This window comes from Thermobia domestica, chromosome 12 (assembly GCF_964235325.1).
Source record: "Thermobia domestica chromosome 12, izTheDome1.hap1.1, whole genome shotgun sequence".
Taxonomy (NCBI): domain Eukaryota; kingdom Metazoa; phylum Arthropoda; class Insecta; order Zygentoma; family Lepismatidae; genus Thermobia; species Thermobia domestica.
Window position 1 is genome coordinate 63,892,025 of NC_137465.1, and position 22,752 is coordinate 63,914,776.

At 34.0% G+C, this 22,752-nt stretch overlaps 1 protein-coding gene across 1 annotated transcript in view; it reads left to right on the forward strand.

The window, feature by feature from the left end:
• mRpS30 (mitochondrial ribosomal protein S30) overlaps positions 1–22,752 on the forward strand; it is a 58,366-nt gene that overhangs the window by 14,224 nt on the left and 21,390 nt on the right. The window contains exons 3-5 of the mRNA XM_081733754.1: positions 2,560–2,669; positions 11,747–11,919; positions 16,961–17,128. Coding sequence (XP_081589880.1) covers positions 2,560–2,669; positions 11,747–11,919; positions 16,961–17,128 — 451 coding nt within the window. The remainder of the gene's footprint in view (positions 1–2,559; positions 2,670–11,746; positions 11,920–16,960; positions 17,129–22,752) is intronic.

A 22,752-nucleotide genomic window follows, 5' to 3' on the forward strand; every position in this document is an offset into this window, starting at 1 on the left:
CAATTTAGCGGATATAGGAAGGACACTTCTTTTGGTGCATCGATATATTACGTGAAAAAATTTAATTGTTACCAACTATTCTTTAAAACATTGTATAGAGTTTAGTACAAAAATTACAGAGACAGCACTGAAATGTTCTGAAACAAACTAACAAACAAATAATAATAATAATAATAATAATAATAATAATAATAGAACAAGAAGAAAAATATATGATGAACAAAGTGAAGTAAAAGAAGAAAATAATTACTTATACATCTTTCTTTACTTTGTATAGCTTGTCAAATCTTCATTAGTTATCATTTTCTTTTTGCCTAATTACTTTACATTTCAAATTTGACAATCAAAATTGTTATAACTTACGGTTTCATTGAAATTTGTGACATTCAAATTTTTATTTATTAACAGTTCATTATCATCATCATATTATTATTATTATTACTGTTAATTGTCGAACATTTTATTCTGAATAGTTCATGAATTGCCTACAAAAGGAAGATCTAAATTTCTGGTTGATAAAGTTCCCAAAATAGCTGACATATTTCCTCGTTAAATGGCTATACTAATCTGCTGTATGAAAAATGCTTTAGCTCGGGTATCTCCCGATTTTAGCGATATTCATTGGCGAACTTCACTGATAAAATTAAACCGCTCTTGGCCTCATGAACCACTTGATTCTATTGCTATTGTAACAAACAAATATTTGTCCAATAGATTGATATATTTAATCCTTTTCTCGACCTTTCTTCGAACTGCTACGAGTCCTGCTCGAGTCGATGTATATGGCACATTTGAGGGAGCATAAGTGCACAGGTGAAATCCCAAACAAGCACCTTACCTTTTTTCCATGGCATTAACGTAATTTCGTCAGGCCTTTTTCGTCATTGCGGCTGCATTCATTTGATTCTCTTACTGATGGAACGCCTGCTGAAATGAGAGCTCTTGTAATGATTTCACTTTTTGTGTATATTTAAGTTATTACTCGGATTGGTCTTTCATACCATGTCTGATTAATGCGATGTTACATTGTGGAAATTGTTACACAGGTATTATGAATATATATTTGGTGCCGTGGTCATTTTTATTTATTTATTATTTATTAATACCAAATTTCTAATCTAACATTGAAAGATTCCGAGGTGGATATTTTAAGATAATTGCCTTCCCTCTTTCCCACCCCCCTTCCCAGTCGAATTTCCAAAAATCTCTCCTTAGCGGAACCTTACATCACAAATCCTATGCTCTGTTCAAATTTCAAGTTTGTAGCCTAAGCGGCTTGGCCTGGTCGTGGATCAATCAGTGAGTCATTACTTCTTCTTTTCTATCTACGTATATATGTAACTAATCCTTCAAAAGTTAGGTAGATGAAACTCAGTATATAAAATCCTTATTGGAAAGAAGTTGAGATATCTCGTACCAAGTTTTCGAAAATTCTGCCTGTAAAGGAGAAACATTTTTGTAATATGTTAATTTCCTTTTGTATTCATGAAATAGCGAAAGCGAGGACACGGTTGATCCGTCTAAAATGTGTTTTTAAAGATGACTTGGGTTGATTTGGGTATTTATCATTAGCCCTACACTTGAATTGAAATACGTATTCTAATTGAGGGGAGTGGGGGTAGATTTTTCGCACACCATAACGGCCGCACTGTTTGAAAGGAGTTTTTGAGATAGATAGCATGTGAGTCGAGTTGGGTTTCTTCCTTTCCATTTCGATTCAAATACGCATCCTAAGGGGGCTGCAAATATATCTTCCCGTAAATCTGTTCCTCTCGTGCTAAGAACAGGTATTTGAGCTTGTTAGTACTTAAGTAGAAAGAGAAATGAATAACATATTTGACAAGAAATAGTTATTATTTGTTAGAAACACCTTTCGTATTATATCTTAGAAAGGTCTTACATTCCATGGTATTGTTTTTGTCGTATGGAGTGCACAGACACATAGTGAAATCACATAGTTATATTCATTCATAATTTTGCTGATACACAAGTTTACCTTGAATAATTTTACGATTTTAAAGCAGATGCTGATATTCATTATGGGAAAGTTAAGATGAAAGGAGTGCAAGAAATGTATTCACTATATATAATATTTTAGAAAGGATATATACTCATTGTGTAACGCAGTGGAAAATGGTAGCATATTCTACATGTGCATATTTACTTTGATCCTTTACTGATAAGATGCTTAAAAAAGAAATACGTACTAAGGTTATCATAATTATCTTTCTTTCGTCCAATTATTGTGAAGTAAATTCAGATGATCACTGTGACTGCTCACTCGTAATGTGTTGGGAGAACAAAAATGTACTGCTGCTGAATAACTTGTTACGTGTAAGATACATTTTGGTAAAAATACAAACATACATCAGGACATCCCTGATATCGTTTTTATTCTATTATATAATGGAAGAAATCTAAAAACCCTAGTTTACCAACTAGGAAAGAAATATAGTTTAAATTGTATTTTGTTCTTAAAAAGTCTAATTTTTTGCAACTCTGCCTCACATTTTATATTCAGTCTGTAGGCCATTTCATTAGAGTTACATTCTTTTTCAGGTGGATTATAATCCTCGTCAAGAATCCTTCTGGTTTGTAAAAATGAGGTCTGAATTTAAGTCTGAAGATGAGTGGAAGAAGAAAGAAAATGAGATCTTAGATTTGGATAAGTAAGTAAAGTAATATTTTATATAATACACAATTTTATTTCATTCATATATATATATATATATATATATGTATAACATTTTATAGTCGAATTACGCTCAAGAAATTTTAGCGTCATAACGTTATAAGAGAAATAATCATTATATTTAGATTAACTTTCTCTAAGTAAGATACTGGAAAGATGAAATTCGTTCTATAAAATCCTCATTGAAAATAAGGTGACACATCCCAGGATTTTCGAAAATTCTACCTCTAGAAAATAAACATTTCTGTAATATTTTAATTTTTATTTTCGAGCGACGAAATGAGAAGAAAATTTGGTGATAAAAAAAAAAAAAAAAAAAAAAATAGAATTCAAAATTTCAATAGATTTACACGTTTCATGGCCCATAAATATCGAAAGAGGATTTTTCGACATCTGTCTGTCTGTTCGCATTCATGTATACTCATCTAGAGGACATACCCTATCTCAACCAAATTTTAAACTGAAGGTTTTTATTTGATCCTTCATAGGAGGAGGTGTTGAGTAAAAATAAAAGATTGCTATTTTCTGAAAAACTGCTCTAATGATTTTGTTTGTATTTCGTAAATCAGTTTTCTGAAAATAACTCCAGACTGTGATAAAAGTAATTTCTTTGGGTGGGGCCGCGGTTGCTCAGTGGTAGAGCGTTCACTTCTGGTGCATGGGGTCCCGGGTTCAAACCCTGCTCCCGCCAAGTGAACACAAGCACCGTGTGAGTGGATTTCCTCTGGGTTCTCCCGTTTCTTCCCACTTTCTTCATTCCACCATTTCATTAATTTCTTATCATCACCGTCTTCTTTAGCCTAGCCGGCATAAGCGTGGGACGTAAAACTGAAAGATTTCATTTCTCTGGGAAAAATCAAAAAGGGCCACTTTTTTCTTTGAGGTAGGTTTTACGGACGATTGTCTCAGAAACTACTCATGCTATTTCTTTACATATTTCATAAGTAAATATTTCATTAATAACACAACAATATGGCATAACTCATTTGTACTGAGAAATGTACGAGGAGTAGTTTATTCTTAGGGATTGACTTTATTTTGGACGATTTTCTGAAAAAAAGATTCAGGCGATTGTGTTCATACTTCATAAATAAATATTTCATTAGTGATATGAAAATATGACATAACTCATTTGTCTTGAAAACAATTAAGAGTAGTAGTTTATTCTTAGGAATCCTTTTTTTTTTCGGACGGAATCCTTTTTTATTTTCTCAAAAACAACAAGTGATTTTATTCATATTTCATAAATAAATATTTCATTAGTAACCTCACAATACAATACAATTCATTTCTTGTGAAAAAAATCTAGGAGGATGTTTATTTGTGATATTCTTTGAGACAATTGTCTGAAAAATGACTGGCGATTTTGTTCATATATCATAAATTGTGTAAATTGTTCTTTACGAAAAAAAAAAAAAAAAATTAAAAAGAGTACTTTTCTTTTAAGGATTAGTTTATATTCAGACTACTTTCTCAGAAACGACACAGGCGATTTTGGTCATATTTCGTAATATTTCATAAATAAATATTTTATCATTATTCTTATAATGTTGCATATATCACTTCTGTAACTATATCCATAAGGTATAGTTTAGCCTTGGGATGATTTTTTTTTTTTTTTTTTTTTTCAAATTTGTAAAATACTACTCATGTGATTTATTTTATAAACAAATATTTTATGAAGAACCCTCACATATGCCATAAGTTATTTCTTATGAGAAAATCCCCAAGGGGTAGTTTACTTTTGAGGATGAGTTTTGTTTCGGTGAAGTTTTCCGAAAACTCCTTAGAAACCTGATTTAGTTTGAGGAATCAGAGCGAGAAAGTTTACTGCGGTGACTCGTACCTTTTATTTATTTTATTTTTAAATATGACTCTGGTAGAACTAGGTATTTATCATTAGCTCTACATTTGAATTGAAATGCGTATTCTAAAGTGGGAGGGGGAGTAGATTTTTCGCAAATTATAATGACTGTGGCGTTTGAAAAGAATTTTTTGAAGATAACACAGCCACACACAAAAATAGAAGTTTTATGCACCGGAATCCAGGGTATGGATTCGACGTATTGTGTTATACAGTATCCAAATTTCGAAACTTGGGATGATTGATCGTGTCAATTTTGTTTTATGGGCGAAAAACATGTTTCCTCTCTATCCAAAATCGCTCAAGGTTTTCGCCCATAAAACAAAATTGATACGATCAATCGTCCCAGAGTTTCGAAATTTGAATACTGTGTAACACAATACGTCGAATCCATACCCTGGCGCCCGGTGCACAGAACTTTCTTTTTCTTTTTTCTTTTGTGTGTGTATGTGTGGCTGTGTAATTAGGTTTCTGTCTTTTCGTTTAGAGCCAAATTTGTATCCTAAGGAGTAGAAAAGATGGCTGAAATATATATATATACTTGCCATAAACCTATTCTTCCTGTGCCATGAAAGGGTATTTCATGTACTGTTAACATTGTAAATATGAAGAAAGGTAAAAAAATACGTTTAAAAAGAAAATATCATTCGTGATTAAAAAAACGTTACTACTAAAATATTTTATATATGGTATTACTTTTGTCATACTGAGTGCAAATAACTTGAAGTCAAATATTTATGATACAAGATTATGGACAAATGAACATTTTTTTTTTTTTTTTTTTAATTCAGAAATACCCTTTTTGATATAAAAATGTAATGGTGCAAGTAAAGAATAATGCTACAGGGTGTCCAATATACAATGCAACCCGGAGTTTGGGATAGTGGAACTTTTGAACCTGAAGCGATACACAAATAATGGTTATACCAAAATGAAGCCTCGTTCACGCATATATTTTTAAACTACGAAGCAACAATTGAAGTACACTAGGAACCACACAATGTTTCCAGATGTAACCAAAGTTTTTTTTTTTTTTGGTGCAAAATATGTAAATTGACTCATACGTATGGATGTTCTGTCGTTAATTTTCAGTTTATTTATTTGGAGTAGCTTGGAAACTATGGAGAAAAAAAAATCATTTCCCCCGATAACTAATCGGATGAGGCCTTTGTAAGGGGTAACTAGGAAAATCGTAGTTTTCACGAATTAGGATTCTGAATTGGCAACTCTGCAGATGTTTCAGTGCATCAAAAGGTGTATTAAGAGTCTGTCTACATTATACAATTCTTGAAAAGAACGAAAAAGAAACTGTATGGGGTATTTTCTTTTAAGACCTTGTGGCCTGTGTGTTCTGGGAAATAGGTTACCAGTAGGTTAAATAAATTGAAAATCCCGTTTGTTGAACGTGACTTGTTTGGCTTTGGAAATAAACTTCAAAGTCTACTAGAATTTACAATTGACATTGTCAAACTTGCAAAACTCAATTCAAGGGAATATGTGTGTGTAAGATGCAGTGTTTGTAGTAATAACGAAGCGACAGTTTCAAGTGTTTCCTACTTAATTATGGCCCTGACCATGTCTACATTTCGTTTTGAAAATTCTGTAAAAAGAAAGACAGGTGTAAACTACATTTCCGTAACTCATCCCCTCCCCTGGGTAGAATATGCTACCACCTTGCAAACTGCGAATATTTTGCATTGCGTTACACATCGAGTATATATTAGTTTAAAAAAAGTTTTTTTTTTTTTTTTGTTTGTTTTTTATTGAATACAATTGCTAAGTGGATTCTAAGGATCACTGTGACCATCCACTCTTATGTGCTGGAAAAACAATAATGTACTGCTACTGAGTAACAGTCAGTGTGAAAAATAAAGTTTGAAGAAATAGAACATAAATATCAGGAAATCTCCCAGTTTCGTTAAACCTGAAAACCCAGTGATTTACCAGTTAAAAAAGGAATATCATTTAAATTGCGTTTCGTTTACAAAAATAGTCTAATACGGATGATTTAAAGGAAAAATCGATTTAAATAAAAAATCAACATTTTTTTTTTTTAAAACCGAATCTCAGCATATTTATTCAATTGCGGGAAATTTTCACTGGGAGCTTTCATCATCATCAGCGGCGATATATATATTGTAAAACTCTGTTCCATATAGGATGTAGGTAGAGCAAGGTAATAAAAAAGATTTTCCGGAATCAACTCCCTCTACCAGCGTTTTATTATAAAATTCACTAAAAACAGTACTTTACAGAAATACTACAAAGATATTTTCTCTATACTTGTGAGGTTAGAAACAGGTAGTCTTTGACCGAGAGGTCGAAGAGAGGATCTCAACAAAGCCCCGTAGCAGGCTAGGCAGAGTGGCGAAAGTTTCCTAGAGCTTCGTGGCAAGCAGTGAGGAGGTTAGTGGTTACAGAGCCCCGAAGCAAGCTAAGCCATTGGGTGTAGGATTCTCGACAGAGCCCCGAAGCAGGCTAAGCCAGGTGAAAGGAAAAGCCAAGAGTCCCGAAGCAGACTAGAGGCTTGGAGTTACGTTACTCCTAATGTTCCGAAGCAAACAGTAGGAGGGACACCAGAGAACTGGTACTGGTCCACAGTCGGCTGCCGAATTTATAGGTTCTCATACGGCGGTGGTGCTGCTGCTCCAATGTCGTCTGCTTCGTAGGAGGAGCCACAAGTCCGTCGTTTGCTGGTTGTAGTGGATCCACGTGGTTCGTAGTATCTTGACGTAAAATCATGTGGTGGTGTTTATAAACACAAGCGTAAAGTGTTGTTTGTACACAATACCACGTGGAATATTACAATATATATATACTGTATATATATGATTGGACTTCGACACATCGTAAAGTTCAAGTTAATGCATAAGGATCTACATAATGGTAAAAGTTCAAGTCTGTAAAGTTCCTGTTATCATTAAGAAAAGAAAATTAAAAAAGGAAAAAATCAGTTCAATGACTGTGAGAATTGAAGGAAGAATACTGCAAAGTTCACAAACAAGAGATTAACCTGTGCAACGTTTTAAAATTTTGTTCGACAATAGTAGTGTAGTTAAACAGTGAGTCACACAAAACTTGCAGCATACTTCATCGGTTGTAATACACAATGTGAAATAATAATAATAATAATAATAATAATAATAATAATAATAATCTTGTATTTCTCTTCTGTTTGCAGGTAAAGGCACCAAACTTCACGGGTAGGCGTACAAGGTTCAGAGTTTCAGCTCTGCGTACCAAGAGAATATTCCGGCATTTTCAATGTCAACCAATAGATGACGAAATACACTTTAGAGTAATGGATAGTGATCGTACATAGAATAATGGATAGTGTACCACAGTGCAGGAACAGCCAGGGAACTGCTTCTTGAGCATTCTGCAAGCATCAAGAGGTAACAATGCACTAACACTGCAATACTATAATCAAACTGTTGCTGCATTTATAATAATCTTGAACGATGAAATTTCGTTGCTCCAGTGTATTTCGCCATCTATTGGTTGACCATGAGAATGACAGATTATTCTCTAAGTATACCATACTTAAATTCTGACATTTTGCGGGGTTGTCCGTGAAGGTTGGTGTCGTTACCTGGAAAGAAAAGGGAAATACAATGTTTAGTTTTAGATAGTATTTTTTGTAACACTTGTATATTATTTGTAAGTAACAGTGTTCAACATATTTTGCAAAAGTGTAAAATAGAAAATGATAATTAGCTGAAGGAAGCCTTGTAGTATGAGTAGTATGATAACGTGTTTCTTATTTCCGCGTGACATTCCTTCCGTTACCCAAACAGCACAGAGAACTCCCAACAATTTAACATATGTGTATTGTGGAATTGCAGTTTGCCTACATAGTTGGACGGTAGAAGAAAAATGTTTGCTATGATTACCATAATGACCGTCGTGTTTGTAAAGGATGGAAAGAATCGTATTTGTAATCGTTAAAAAGCATGTGAGGAAAGTTCAAACAAAAAGTACCAGGATAACATACATTAAAGGTAAATACAAAACGTTGCAGACTAATTTTGAGAATATATTCATACAAAAGATATTACATAAAAGATAATCAACTTAAAATTTAATTGAATTCTCTGTTTTGTTCTACGATTAATTTTGCACACTTTGTTGTAGTTAATGTTTGAACATATCAACACAAAATACAGTGAAAATGTGGCCATATTCTAGACTAATTTTTAATAATAATAATAATAATAATAATAATAATAATAATAATAATAATAATAATAATGTGTGCAGTATCGTGCGTAGAGTTTGTCAAGGAGAAGGTTCAAACTACTAGTTCCATACAACGCCAAGAGTTTGTTTACACATGTTAATATGGTAAATGCTTGTTTTTACATAATATTTTGCTCAAGAAGGGTTTAAAACCGCGACTCCCTTGTATACGCGTATGCCACTGTATGTGTAGCTACTGCACTCTCCGGTCCTTAATCCAATTGAATGTCTCTGGGGGCTCTTGAACATCCCATTGCAATCCGAAATACACCACCCGGGACTCTGGTTGACCTCGGACGGTATTTGTGTAAGAGATGATTGTATTACCAGAGGGGCCGCGGTGGCTCAGTGGTAGAGCGTTCACCTCTGGTGCTTGGGGTCCCGGGTTCGATCCCAGCCCCCGCCAAGTGAGCTTTGTGGTGGACAAACACCGTGTGCGTGGGTTTTTTCGGGGTTCTCCCGTTTCCTCCCACTTCCTTCATTCCACCATTTCATTTATTACTCATCATCACCGTCTCCTTTAGCCTAACCGGCATAATAGTGGGACGTAAAACTCAAAGATATCATTTCATTTTTGTATTACCAGAGGAACAATGCAAAATTATTAATAGATGTTTTAAGCTTTCAATTTGAAATGGGTTTGCTATTAACTAGCAAAATTGAGTTGTTGCCTATGGCTGAGAATATAGATATAGCATAAAAAAGAGGTGACAATGTTCGTTATAATGCCCTCCTCTATGGTGGACAGTGGCCATTTAGAATGGAAAAAGTGTGAATTGAACTAATCTTTACGGAAGAAAGTGGCAGAAATGCGATCGTGATCAAACACTGCAAAAATTTGTGTCGGTTAGCATCTACTAATTGTTCGCAAACTCGTTAGAAACTACTTCAGCTTCAGAATAGTGGACTCAGTCAAACGGTATCAGTACGACTTTTTTCTTGATTTTCTATGAACAATTTTGTGTTGGAGATTAACTGACTGCAATAATATAAATAAGTTGCTGATGGGAATGTGAAAATATGACTAAAAGAAGATAAGAAGAATAGTGTATATTTTTGAATTTGAGATGTTCAGTTTATGTAGCGTTTGCTATTTGGTATTAAGTATTCGTTTATGTTATCTAAACTTTATATGTGTTTATATTTATAGAAGAGGAAAGGGATATAAGTGTAGTTTAAATCGGCTACAAAATGATATCAGGAAACTTGAAACTCCTGTGTAGGCTTTGTACTATGAAGGATATTAATGCTCAAAAAAAGGGAGATTATTGTTCAATTGATAGTGAACTACGTGCTTAGAAGTAAAGGAGCTTTTAGAGTAAACTGTATGTGGAGATTTGTACTAAAATTAAAATGAGCTGTGTTCTCAGTTGGAGCTTTGTATTTAAATTTATTAGAATATTTCTGAATAGTATAAGATGGTCAGTGAAGAGGTCTTCTGCAGATATGGCTCAAGCAGGGACGAATGTTGATGAAAATTACGCAAAAGACGTTTGCAGACACCTGAGAATACTGGGTGATAATAAAAACAAATGTAAACGTGTAGTGTAGTTAAATTATTTGAGGAGGCCCTGCTGAAATTTTGGCAGGATAACTACGTGCTATAATAAGAACCATCTAATGCCTGTATGAAAATATAATTAAAAGAGTAGTGTATAATGTTGAATTTGAGATATTCAGTTTTAGTAGCTTTTGCTGAGTGATATTAAGTATTCATTTATGTTGTCTAAATTTTATATATATGCTGATAACAGCTTCTGTAAAAATCACACCTGGTATTAAAAAACGCATCTAGTAATATATTGTTGTAATGATTTGTATTTTGTTTGTATTTGTATGGTCATATTTCTTGATTATATATGAGAATGTTTATATTAGACCTAAATAATGAGCTTAACCTTATAAGTGAAGATACGGCTTAAGTATATACAGCAGAACTCACAAGATAGTTTATGGTTATAGTACTTAGTGTGAAAATTTTCAGTCGTGTAATTCGGGGAGATCGCCATTAAATCTTGATGGTCTTATGAATCCCTATTTTCTTTATATTTTAACTATGGTCGCTCCAAAGTTATGAAGATGTATTCAACCAAAATGCATTTAAAAACTATACGGAAAAGAAGTTGAAGTATCGTGTTTTTGTGTGTATAATGCGCATCTTTTTCTTGCTTTAAAATTTTGGGCGTAAAAATTAGGGTGCGTAGTGTACCAGAATATTTTCGGCAGCTACACAAAACTACTCATGCTTGCACTAAACCACTGCATACAACATGGTTTTCACGATAAAATTGTACGATTATAGAAGTTGTAAGTAAAATAATCTTATTTTTACCGGAGGATACAAGTTAATTGTTAAAGAAAAAATTTCACAAAATGAAATATTGGTAAACAGGGGTTCGAACTGGTAACACACTTCGAAAAGTTTTGAATGATGACTCATTTTATATATATATTCTGTTTTCCGTATCAAGACTAGGATGTGCATTGTGCATGCATGCCCACTATATACGTGTAAATATAGTATCAAGTTTCGGAAATCGATTTTTGGTGCAGGAAGAGGACTTTTAGTCGAAGTGTCCAGTCGCATAAAATTGATATACAACATAACATTATTGAACACTGAAGAGTTGCCATTTTTCCGATTTCTCAGAAACGAAATCGCAATATTTCTTTGACCATGGAGTGGATTAAACTTAATGTGAGTATGATCCAGAGAAATACAGATAGTATTCTGGTAAGTCCAAACTTCATTCGATGAGGAAGTAGAATGAATATTAAAACTAAAGTGACCGTTCAATAGTTAATCGTGGAATATGATTATATATCGTGACATATTAGGTATTGATTTGGTTTCTGCTGTGTACATATGCAATTTTCTTTCTACTAATTTCTATATGACAGTCATAACTTTTTTCTTTCTTTTTTTTTTTTTTTTTTTAATTTATTTGCAGACCTATACAGTATTTTGGAAAACCATTTCTGCAGTTGAGAAGCGAGCTCCCTTTGCCAGCTGTTGTAGATATAAGCGAATGCGAAAAAGTAACGAACAAAATTTCTTATTTCCCTCATGATCCCCGAATACTTGGAATGAAATTCAACAGAAGACACGGGACTAATATTCCAGGTACTCTCAACATAGTCTGTATTAGAAAGATGTGAAGTTCCGTTTCTTTAATTGCCTCTGTATTGTTTCCAAATTTGAATATGCCAAAACAGGTGATTGTACGCAAAGAACACACATTATTCAAAATGAGAATATACTAACTCCTTTTAGTGTTCACTGCTAGAAGAAAATAGTTATAATACTAACAATAGGAAATTGGCACGCTTTGCTCACAATTTACAAAAACTGCAAGTAGCATGTTGAAATGTCAAACTGAACAGAAATGGATTGCGATTTCGCTATTCTCGACGGTGTCATTTAGATGAAAGTAAATCGTTCAAACATTTGTAAATTTAAACCGTTTCAAACCTACGATTAATACGCAAAATATGTGAACTGGTTACAAACATGGTTTCTTTAATCAAGATACTCATTCCCATGTTTACAAAGCAGGATTGAAAAAGAAAAAAAAAAATGTTAATTTTAAAAAATTAAATCTTTTTTTCTTATATTTAAATCATCTCTACTTGATTTTTTAACTGAATAAATTTTAAATAATGTTTCTTTTCTTAATTGGTAAACTAGTGGGGTTTCAGGTTTCTTTATTAAGTGATGTTCGAATAAAAGTGAAATAAAGTGTTTCTCACACGTAACCAGTTACTTAGTAGCAGTACAATATTTCTCACCCAAGCGGGCGCGGTCACCAGGATCTTCCAGGATCTTGCAAATTCAATTCACAATGATTGGACGAAAGATAGATAATGTATGGTAATCTTAATTTTTCTTTTACAGCATCTTAATCAATAAACAACCAAAGTAAAATATACAGTGTAGAATATGTTATTACGTATCTGACGAGTTCATGCATTTGTTTTGTGGAATCGCTTCAAAGAGTCTTTGGGAGGGGTGGTATGAGTGCTTTTCTGCGTAACTTTACAGGATGCTCGGAACATACAAGCAACAAAAGTCAATATATGCAATCTATTTCTTGATTTGTTGTCTCATAATATTGTTAAAATGATTGCTGTGAATTGAAGTGGAAAATGGAAATAAAAAAATCACCACACAAAGCAAGGCACTCCGGTATTAGGACTACGTATGAAGTGTTAAAACTTCGTAGAAAAGAAAGAAAAAATGGACTTATATTGTATTCAATAAAACAACAGACACAGCTGCCTGTGCTGTAGACAGAAGTATGAGAATTGTTATTAAAATTGGTTTATTTTATTCAACCATACTATTCGAAGTATATGCATAAATCCACATTGTAGACTAGTGACGTATTGTAAAGGCTGACACGCTTAAGTATAGAATCTTAGGATAGTGATATCAAAAATTGATTCTACTAATGTGCTGTATATTCCATTTGTAATCCCCGATAATACGACTTTTCTTATAATTTATCACAAATATTGTACGTTCATGTTAGAAACAAAACTTACTTCCCTGAAGTTCCCTTTAACTGCATATAAGATTTCGACAATTGGTTATGTATTGAATAATTCTTCATATGGAAGGAGGGACTCCTTCTTGTCAGCACACGCATCAAAATGTATTGTCTACGGGAGTGAGTAAAAACATTAAAAAAGAAACAGGTCTCTCAATTTTTTAAATTTTATTGATCTGCTTAGCCGACTTGTAACGCATGCAGCTTCGTAGCAGGGTGGTCCCTGGTTCTATTCCAAATTTCACCACTAACATTTTTTTGTGTTGACCCATCATCATGAAGGGCCACGGTGGCTCAATGATAGAGTGCTCCCTCTGGTGCTTGGGGTTTCTGGTTTGATCGTAGCTCGCACCAAGTGGGCTTTGTAATGGACAGCCACAATTAGGTGAGTTTTCTCGTGTTGTTTCTTTTTCTTCACTTTACAATTTTGTATACTCCTTTTATCATAACTTTCTAATCAGTATTTTTTGCTTTAAAATTGTAAAATTATACAAGGTAAACTTGCATATCAGTATGAATTGTATATGAGTATAAATATTTGATTTCAATTTATTTCCATTCAGTATAACAATATGTAACATATTTTAGTATTAAGCATTTCTAATCAAAAATTGCTTCTTTCTTTTTTAATATTTTAAATTGTTCGTTCTCTTTATTAACAACTAGCTGACCTACGCATTTTTAGCACAAGAAGAAAAGGTGTATGGTAAATATTTGAAAGGTTTAATTGAATCAAACTGAAATAATAAAAATCCAACTCGACCCAAATTTTCAAAAATTCATTTCAAATAGTGCAGCTGTTATTGTTTGCGACGAATTTGCCGCATCTCTTTTATCCTTTGGAAACGTGTTTCATTCAAAGTATAGGACTAATAGTAAACACCCAGGTCAGCCCAAGTTCTGTGTTTAAAAACTTATTTTAAATGGTTCAACTGTTTTTGGTATACGTTATTTTCAATGAGGAGGTTATATGCCGAATTCAGTCTCCCTAATATGAGAGAATCGTGAGATACTCTATTTTCAGCGTACTTGTTTAACTTCCATTTTTCTCTTAGGATACTTATTTTAATCAAAATGACACGATAAAAACCCGGCTCGAGTCAGGTGCTATGTTCAAATATTCATTTCAAACAGTTTAACTGTTTTCTCGTGATGATGAGAGAGAAAAGCAATGTTATTTTAATATATTAAGAGAAACATTATAGAAATTGCTCTCCCCATCACGTAAGAAAAGCGGAATTTTCTGAAGTATTAGGGCACGTGTCCACTTTTTTTCTTATGAAGAGCAAACAAGAATCCAGAGTTCCAGCTTCCAAATATGAGAATTTCATGAGATACTCTGTTTTTTGGCATACTTTAAGCTCACTTTTCTCTTGGAATTCGCACTTATAAAAGAAACATGATAAAATCCCGGCTCGAGCCAAGTGCTATGTTCAAAAATTCATTTCAGACGGTTCACTCGTTTTCTCTTGATGACGAGACAGAAACATCGATTTGAATGTGGAAGGAAAAATATGAAAATTTCTCCCTTCTTCCCTTACGGGCGGAATTTTCGGAAGTTCTGGGACACGTGTCAAATTACTTTTAATGTTGAGCTTGTATACTGAGTTTAGTCTTCCTAACTTGAAAATCTACTGAGACTCACTTATTTTTGGCATAAATTTTAAATTCTCGTTCGAGTACACATTTTAAGCAAACTGGGCTTGAGGTAGTCACTATGTTCAAAAATTCATTTCAAACTGTTTAGGCCGTTATATATAATGGCCTAAATTCTCGAAAGTTACAATACGAAATGATTGAATTGAGTAAGTACGTTGTCATGACCATTACTTTAATCTAAAGAGTTAGATGTTTTGTTTAAACTTGTGCTATTAAGATCCTATCATCACGTAGTACGGATCAAGATGTTAGTTTCAAACTGATATTCGATTAGTGTTTGTTCAAGAAGGTCAGAAATACTGATTTTTTGAAAGCCAAGGAAGTTTGATTTAAATTAATCAACCTTGTTATAAAATTAGAGGGAACATAATATTTTTTCATTAGTATTATAAAAATAATACATACTAAATATCAGGGCTCATAGCGAGTCACTTTTTTAACTAAAAGTTACTTTTTTCAAGTTGGTCACTAAAAGTTACTTTTTTTTTTTCAAATTTGTCACTAAAATTTACTTTTTTTGGGGGGGGGGAATAAAGTGACTTTTTCGCGTGATTTATGTTTTGCCTTGGCAGTTTTCTAAGAAAAATTATATAAAAATAAATGAAAAAGGCAGAAACTTGTTGCTCATTACTCTTCTGAATGTTTCAGTACTTGCTTCCACATGTGGAACAGTCAGCTTTATTCTCACTTCAGCTTTTATTTTTATTTTAATTTTATTTTATTTTATTTTTTTCTTCACAGTGGATGGTTGGTGGATGCCTGAGCTCTCAAGGCGGGGTTGAGAATTCTTGTGTCTATTCTTTCTTCTATCATAATAGTCTTTTAGTTTCCTCTCGTAATAGTTAACGCTCCGCTCAACGTTGTGTGTATGTGTTTGTGTGGTTCATCATGTTCGTCTTGTGTTATGCTTCTTGTATGTTCTTAAGAGTAAGTGATGAATTTGAATATTTCATGGCTTTGAGAACTCTCAATGCTTTGTTAAATATAATGTCTGGGATGATGAAATTCGGAATAGGCCAGAACTGGTTCCACTTACTTAGAAGCTTCTTACATATGCTAAGTCTACTTACCGCCAAGAAAGGAGGAAGCTCAAAAAGAAGTAAAGAAGAAAACATGAAACAAAACAACAAACAGAGAGGGGCATGATGAGATTTTGGTAACTTTTTCGTGTACTTTTGGTCACTTTTTTGTGTGCTTTTGGTCACTTTTCAACTATTTACAACAGACCAGACTACTATGAGCCCTGAAATATTAATTATTAAAAATTAGTAAAAAGGTTACTGCTCACTATTTATCAAGGAAGTATTTCAGTGTACTCTCTGAATTACTGTAACATCAAACAACAGAAAAAGGTATCGTAAATTAAATATTTGTGTTGCTTGAATGTGAAAATAAAATCTCTATGTTTACGTCCCACGGTAATGCGGTGAGGCTAAAGCACACGGTGATGATGAGAAATGAATGAAATGGTGCAATGAAGAAAGTGGTAGGAAACGGGAGAACCCTGAGAAAATCCACTCACACACTGTTTATCCACCACAAAGCTCACTTGGAGCGAACTGAGATCAAACCAAGGTCTCCATGCACCAAAGGTAATCGCTCTATCACTGAACAATCGCGGCACTCATTAATTGAATGCGAAATAATAGGTGGCAATAGTTGATGAAGTAATGAGAATTAGGTGTGACTGGTATAATAATACACACGCACTAACACAAATACATTCTCTCATCTATTGTCAAAAAAACATCAAATTGAATTAACCAATTTGAGAACAGTTACCTCTGCGATGTAATATAGTTTTCTGAATGATGCCAAAATTATATTTAAAACTGTTAAATAGTTCGAAAGTTACTTTCAGAAAAAACACACAGGGGAAACATATGCACTTTTGTTGGTTATTGGTACGCAAGACTTCATTTGGGTTGTTAATTACATTATTTTGTGTATTTATAGGATTTTGGCCTGGAGATCTGTGTGAATTTGGTTTATTGTCATATCATTCACGAGGCCACTTGTTAACGAGACCTTCCACCTATGGTGAAGAAGACAGTATTGAAGCACTTCATTCGCAAGCTATTATGGCCTCGTATTCATGGCTTCTTTCTCAAGCTTGTTACCAAGGTATTATATTTAGTTTTAAGCAATGCTAATAGTTAACTAACTTAGTAGTATTTAATCAAAGAATATTAATCTTTGTTCTTGTATGGTAATCTGATTTTTGTGCTACTCTCGTAATAATTGGCTAGTTTTAAGAATAAGTAGATCGCACACGCCATCTAAACTGGAAATCGTCGTACAAGTATTTCATATATATTATAGTTTTTATTACTTGGTACTTGATTAGAATTAAGGCAATTTTAAGTAATGCTTTCTTCAGTTCACGAAGTGGATACATAACAAACGCTATACGTGTACAAATAGAATAAGGTCCGTTGTAAAATCATAATCATAAATGATCATACGACTGGTTGAAACATCAGAACAAGAAAGACGACAAAATACTATTGTATCAACTTCTTTTCTTGCTCCAGTTCTAACGTAGCACTTTTTTCCATAATCAAGTTCTCCATGTGTTAAATAGGTTTATATTTTCATCTCTCAGAAGGCCTTTTAACCCTGCAAGACGTATTTGCATTCAATAAATTCTTTGCGATGTCTTACTCGTACCAGAATTTTTTTACATTTTTCTAATTTATCGATAGCTTCTTAACTAATGTTCGCAGAGCTGACTCAGGTTCTGAGGCAGGGTGTATATCTGGTTTGCAAAGTCGCGGTGAACCTGCCTGTGCAAGAAGGTGAAGTGGACCATTGTGAGTTGAGCTGTCATAGAGAGAGTGTGTTCGTAAAAGTGTAGCTATGGAGTGGGACTATTACGAAAAGGGTGTGGCAGTAATAGCTCTTCATAAAGTGGATCAATCAGCCCCTTGATATTCACAGCACTTAAAAAGTTGAATATTAGCAAATCTTTCGTATATCACACCATCAAGCGATTCATTGAAACTGGGACAGTTGACGATCGCCCAAAGCAAGGCCACCTACGCAGCGTAAGAACCAAAAGGTTAGTGCAAAGAGCGGCGGCCCGTATTCGGAGAAATCCTGTACGAAAACAGTCAGTGCTTTCTCGTGAGCTGAATATTTCCAAAATGTCAATGTCTAGTATTTTAAGAAGTGATTTGGGGTCGAAGGTTTACCGGCAAAGAACAGATCACTTCCTCAGTGCACGTCTGAAAGAGCAGAGGATGATAAAAGCAAAACACCTATTGCAGCGTTACGCAAACAATGGGTACAGGAGAATTCTTTTCACAGATGGAAAGATATTCAACATTGAGGAAGCTTTCAATCTATAAAATGACCAAGTGTATGTTTCAACTTCTCAGGAAGATCGGGAGAAAATCCCGAAGATCCAGAAGAGCCATCAACCGGCCTCAGTTATGGTTTGGTGGGGTGTGACGTATAATCGCACTACCAAGCTGCATTTTTGTGAAAAATGGGTGAAAATGTCAGCCAGAGTGTACGAAAATACTGTTTTGTACTCTGTTGTGAAGCCTTTGAGTGACACTTTGTTTAGGAACTAACATTGGGCCTTCCAACGGGATTCCGCACGAGCCCACAAGGCACACACTACCCAGGAGTGGCCCAGAAGAAATGTCCCGGACTTTATTGCTCCAGATGATTGAACTGCTAGCAGCCCTGACCTCAATTCGTTGGACTACGCGTTGCAGTTACTGTTTGAGGGCATGATCTGTAAAAAGAGGCATGCCAATATTGACAGTCTGAAATGTTCCCTGGTGAAGGCAATGGCGGATTTCCCTATGGAGACAGTACGTAATGCTATAGATGAGTGGCCGCAGAAACTTAAGGACTGTGTGAAGGCCAAAGGCGGCCATTTTGAAAAGTAATTGGTGCTATGTGTTCGTTAGACTTGTAAGAAACCTATACAATAAGGGTATTAAGGTGTCTTTAACACTTTCGTAATAATTCACGTTTAATGTTGTGTGGGTATTTATGGTACGACTAGGTATATATTTCCTTTTTAGTGATTTTCGAACTTCGTATATTATTATTATTATTGTTATTATTTATTTCTTATTTAAAATGGCGGAGTTAAGGCATAACCTTTTCTTCCACTCAACCATTTACATTTTTCTTTTACAGACGGATCTCATAATAGTTTTTTTTTTTCTTTTTTCAACGAGAATAGAAAGGATATACACTTAGGCACGTTAAAGAGTTACAGACACACAGAACAATACAAAGAAAATAAAATATGAAAAGTGAAAATGAAACTTATTACATATAAAATAAATACTAAAATAAACAAGCGACAATGCTGAAGAGAGAGAGAGAAACAAAGAAATCAATCTTGATTATATATAACATAAAATACATTCCTTTGATTCCTATGTAGATAAAATGATGCACATACTTAAGTGATTGTGTATAATATATACGTTCATACACATGCATCAGAAAGGAATAGAAAAGAAAATAAGATGAAATAGAAAGAGAGAGAAAAAAAGAAAGAAAAACGAACAACTGCATGGTAACACAAGGAATAGTTTCGTGTGTAACTTTTTTTTTTATTTTTATTTTTTTTTATATATATACTGAAGACCTTCATTAAAAAGATATTTTTTAAGCCGACGTTTAAAAGTCAACACTGAACCAGAGTTTCTGATGCTTTCAGGGTTGTCATTCCAAGCTTTGGTGGCAAATAGTGTGAAAGATTTGGGAAAGAAATTAGATTTGTGCGTTTGATATATTGACAATATTATCGTATATTGTATTTGTTTGTGTATGTGTGCGTTTGACAATATTATCGTACGGTATATTGTTTTATATTGTTTGTTTGACTTGTACGTTGTGATGATTGTGAATCTTTTATCATTCCATTCACCACGACTTGTATATATTGTGCAAATTGTTGGTAACATTATCCCACCGATAAATTACGGCAGCGAACTACCATTATTTTTAACCTAATTTCCTTCTTTAACCCTGTATTAACATACTGTATCCTGTTACTGTCTGCTGATGGAGTTTGATTTAAAACCTTCACTTTCTAAAATATTTGCCAGGTGTGGTGACCCAAGTTCTTGGATTAAATATTAAAATAATTTTAGCTGGAGAAATGTTAAATAGTACGCTTCGGATGGGATGGGAAAACCATATTTTGCCTTTGGTATTCACTTTAAAAAATCTTATTGACTAACCTCTGCCCCTTAAAATAAAAAATTAAGAGTTACTTATTAATCACGTGTTCCACCTTTAGCCTAACCATATTATGTGAAGAAACTACTATTTTCTTTTTAATCGCTCTGTGAATAGATTCCCATTATCTATTCCTAAGGTAAAAGGAAATTTAGAATTTGAAATATTTCTGCCAGTATCAATCCAATTCATTTTATGCATTAATCCATCTAATGTAACTGTCTACTATAAACGAAACTTGAAACCCGAATAGCAGGTTTGGTCTATATATGCTCTTCTAAAAAGATCTTTATGTGATTTGCCAGGACCCACAATTAACTTTAGCAGGATTATTGGAAACAGAATTATGAATATCACACCCATGAAGGTTTGTTAAGAGCCATTTGGTCTAAGCTACCCAACTTCTGAAGTGGCTACGTTCATCAATTAGTAAAGCCCCCCATAGCAGAACATGCCGCGATCTGCGATTTGATCGCAGAAATTTTGCCGCGCCTATGCAGAAAAATTGTCAGAGGAAAAAAAAAAAAAAAATATATCCAACAGAAAAGTATAAAAACATGCCTGCTGTGTGTAGATGTCTTAAATGCACGGACGACTCACATATAGTTTGAACTGTTTTTTACGTCGCGTAAAGCGTATTTTTAACAATCACAAGTGTTTCATCTGCAGAATTCCTGCAGAAAATTTTTGACTTACAAAAGCTCATCGCAGGAAGACAAAGGAAATTCTGCTATCGGGGTAGAGCCAAATAATTTCTATGTACTTATTCTATCCAGCATACTCCCTAACTTCATAGTTGTAATTAAGTGACTGTTCCAAAGAGCCATTTATTAACTTGTTCCAAATGAAGACACTTTCTATAAAGCTTTATACGCTTCGTCGTCAAAATTAGAGTGGATTTTTAAAATCTTTATCTTCCTTTCCAACCATTGGTCGTTCATTTTCGAACTTTTTCCGTCTATATATCCTTACCAGCTAGTCTTGCCGCTCCTGTTTCATTATTTACAGGAACTCTGGATAAAAGATCACCTACGAGCACATTGTTACACTGCCTCAAAATCGTACTCAGCAAAAGAAACCAAAGTTGTAAACTAAGTGAAACTGTTCCGTCAGTGAAACTGCTTTGATCACGAACAGATTCTGTCCATCCACAAGTAAACCTAACGAAACTCATTAATGGTAAATACTACCGCCAGAGCTTCATCTCGAATTTCGGGTAATTCTTTCCGGCTGTAATTAGTGATGGTGACGCACAGGCTATTGTCATTAATTTTCCTCTCACTTTTATTACCTCATTTGGTGAAGAGTAAGTTATTATTGTTACCCCTCCTTCTTTATCTTGAAATGAATGTGAGCTCCCTCGTCACTAAGCGGTTAGCGTATACGCCTTTGGTGTGGGAGTCTCACGTTCAGTTCCCCGGCGGAAGCTCATATGGTTCGGATCCACGTTAAGCTGTAGATCCAAATCCACATGTGGTTCGGATCCACTTTAAGCTCTAAATCAAATCAAATTGATACGAATGTAATAATTTAGCGTTAGAAGTCAACTGTTACACTATTGGTTTCTTTTTATTATTATTGTGACACCCATATATATATATTTCAGTTTCCTTTTGAGGAAAGTAGTTAAAAGGGAACTTCATTGATAATGTCTAATGACGATGGTAAAATCAGTGGCATCCTGTGCTCTTTCCGGCCGGAAGATAGGTCATGAATGTTAACCCATCTTTTACCATTTAAATCATTAAGATATTGATTAACATCCATTAGTAATATGGGCAACATATCTGTGAGTTTTCTCAGAATTTACTCATACTCAGTGTTCTAAGGGTTAAAAGTAGATAATTCTAATGTACAATTTTGTTTTAAAAGATGGCCACCAAACCCCCTCTGCAAAGCCATATTGTCGCAAACATAGTAGATAAGTTAGACATGTCAGCCGGTGCTTAACGCTATCCTGTAATGCTATACAACCTTGCTTAAGGAGTATGTAATGTTGGTTGTAGGAAGACAAGCGGCACAATCAGAATTTCTCACAATAAACGGCAAACGTCAGCGCTTCACGCTAATTCCTAATAATAATTGTCACGCTAATAGATATCGTTAAGTTCACTACCACTTGTCTACCTTTCGCTATTTCCAGATGGTTGTGTATAACAAAGTACTTGAGTAATTACATACAAAATATGGAATGCAGTTTGGGTGGTTGGTGGTTGAACTAAATAATAAAATAAATAAATAAATTTGCTAAATTATTTATTTGTAAAGAATTAGAGCTTTTAATTAAGCATGACTGTACACTATAATGTTAACCAACTAGTCGTGAGCTGCATTTGGAACTCACAATTATTATATTTTACATTGACTTACATAATAATGAAGGAGGGTTTTAAGTTTTTGAAAGAGGGAACTTTGAAGTCCAAATAGATCAAAAGTAAGTACGGGAGGGAATCTTATTTGTATGAAAATAAAGTGGAATATCCACCAACCTATGCTTTCTGTACGTACCAGACGTATTGTTTGGAACCGAAAAT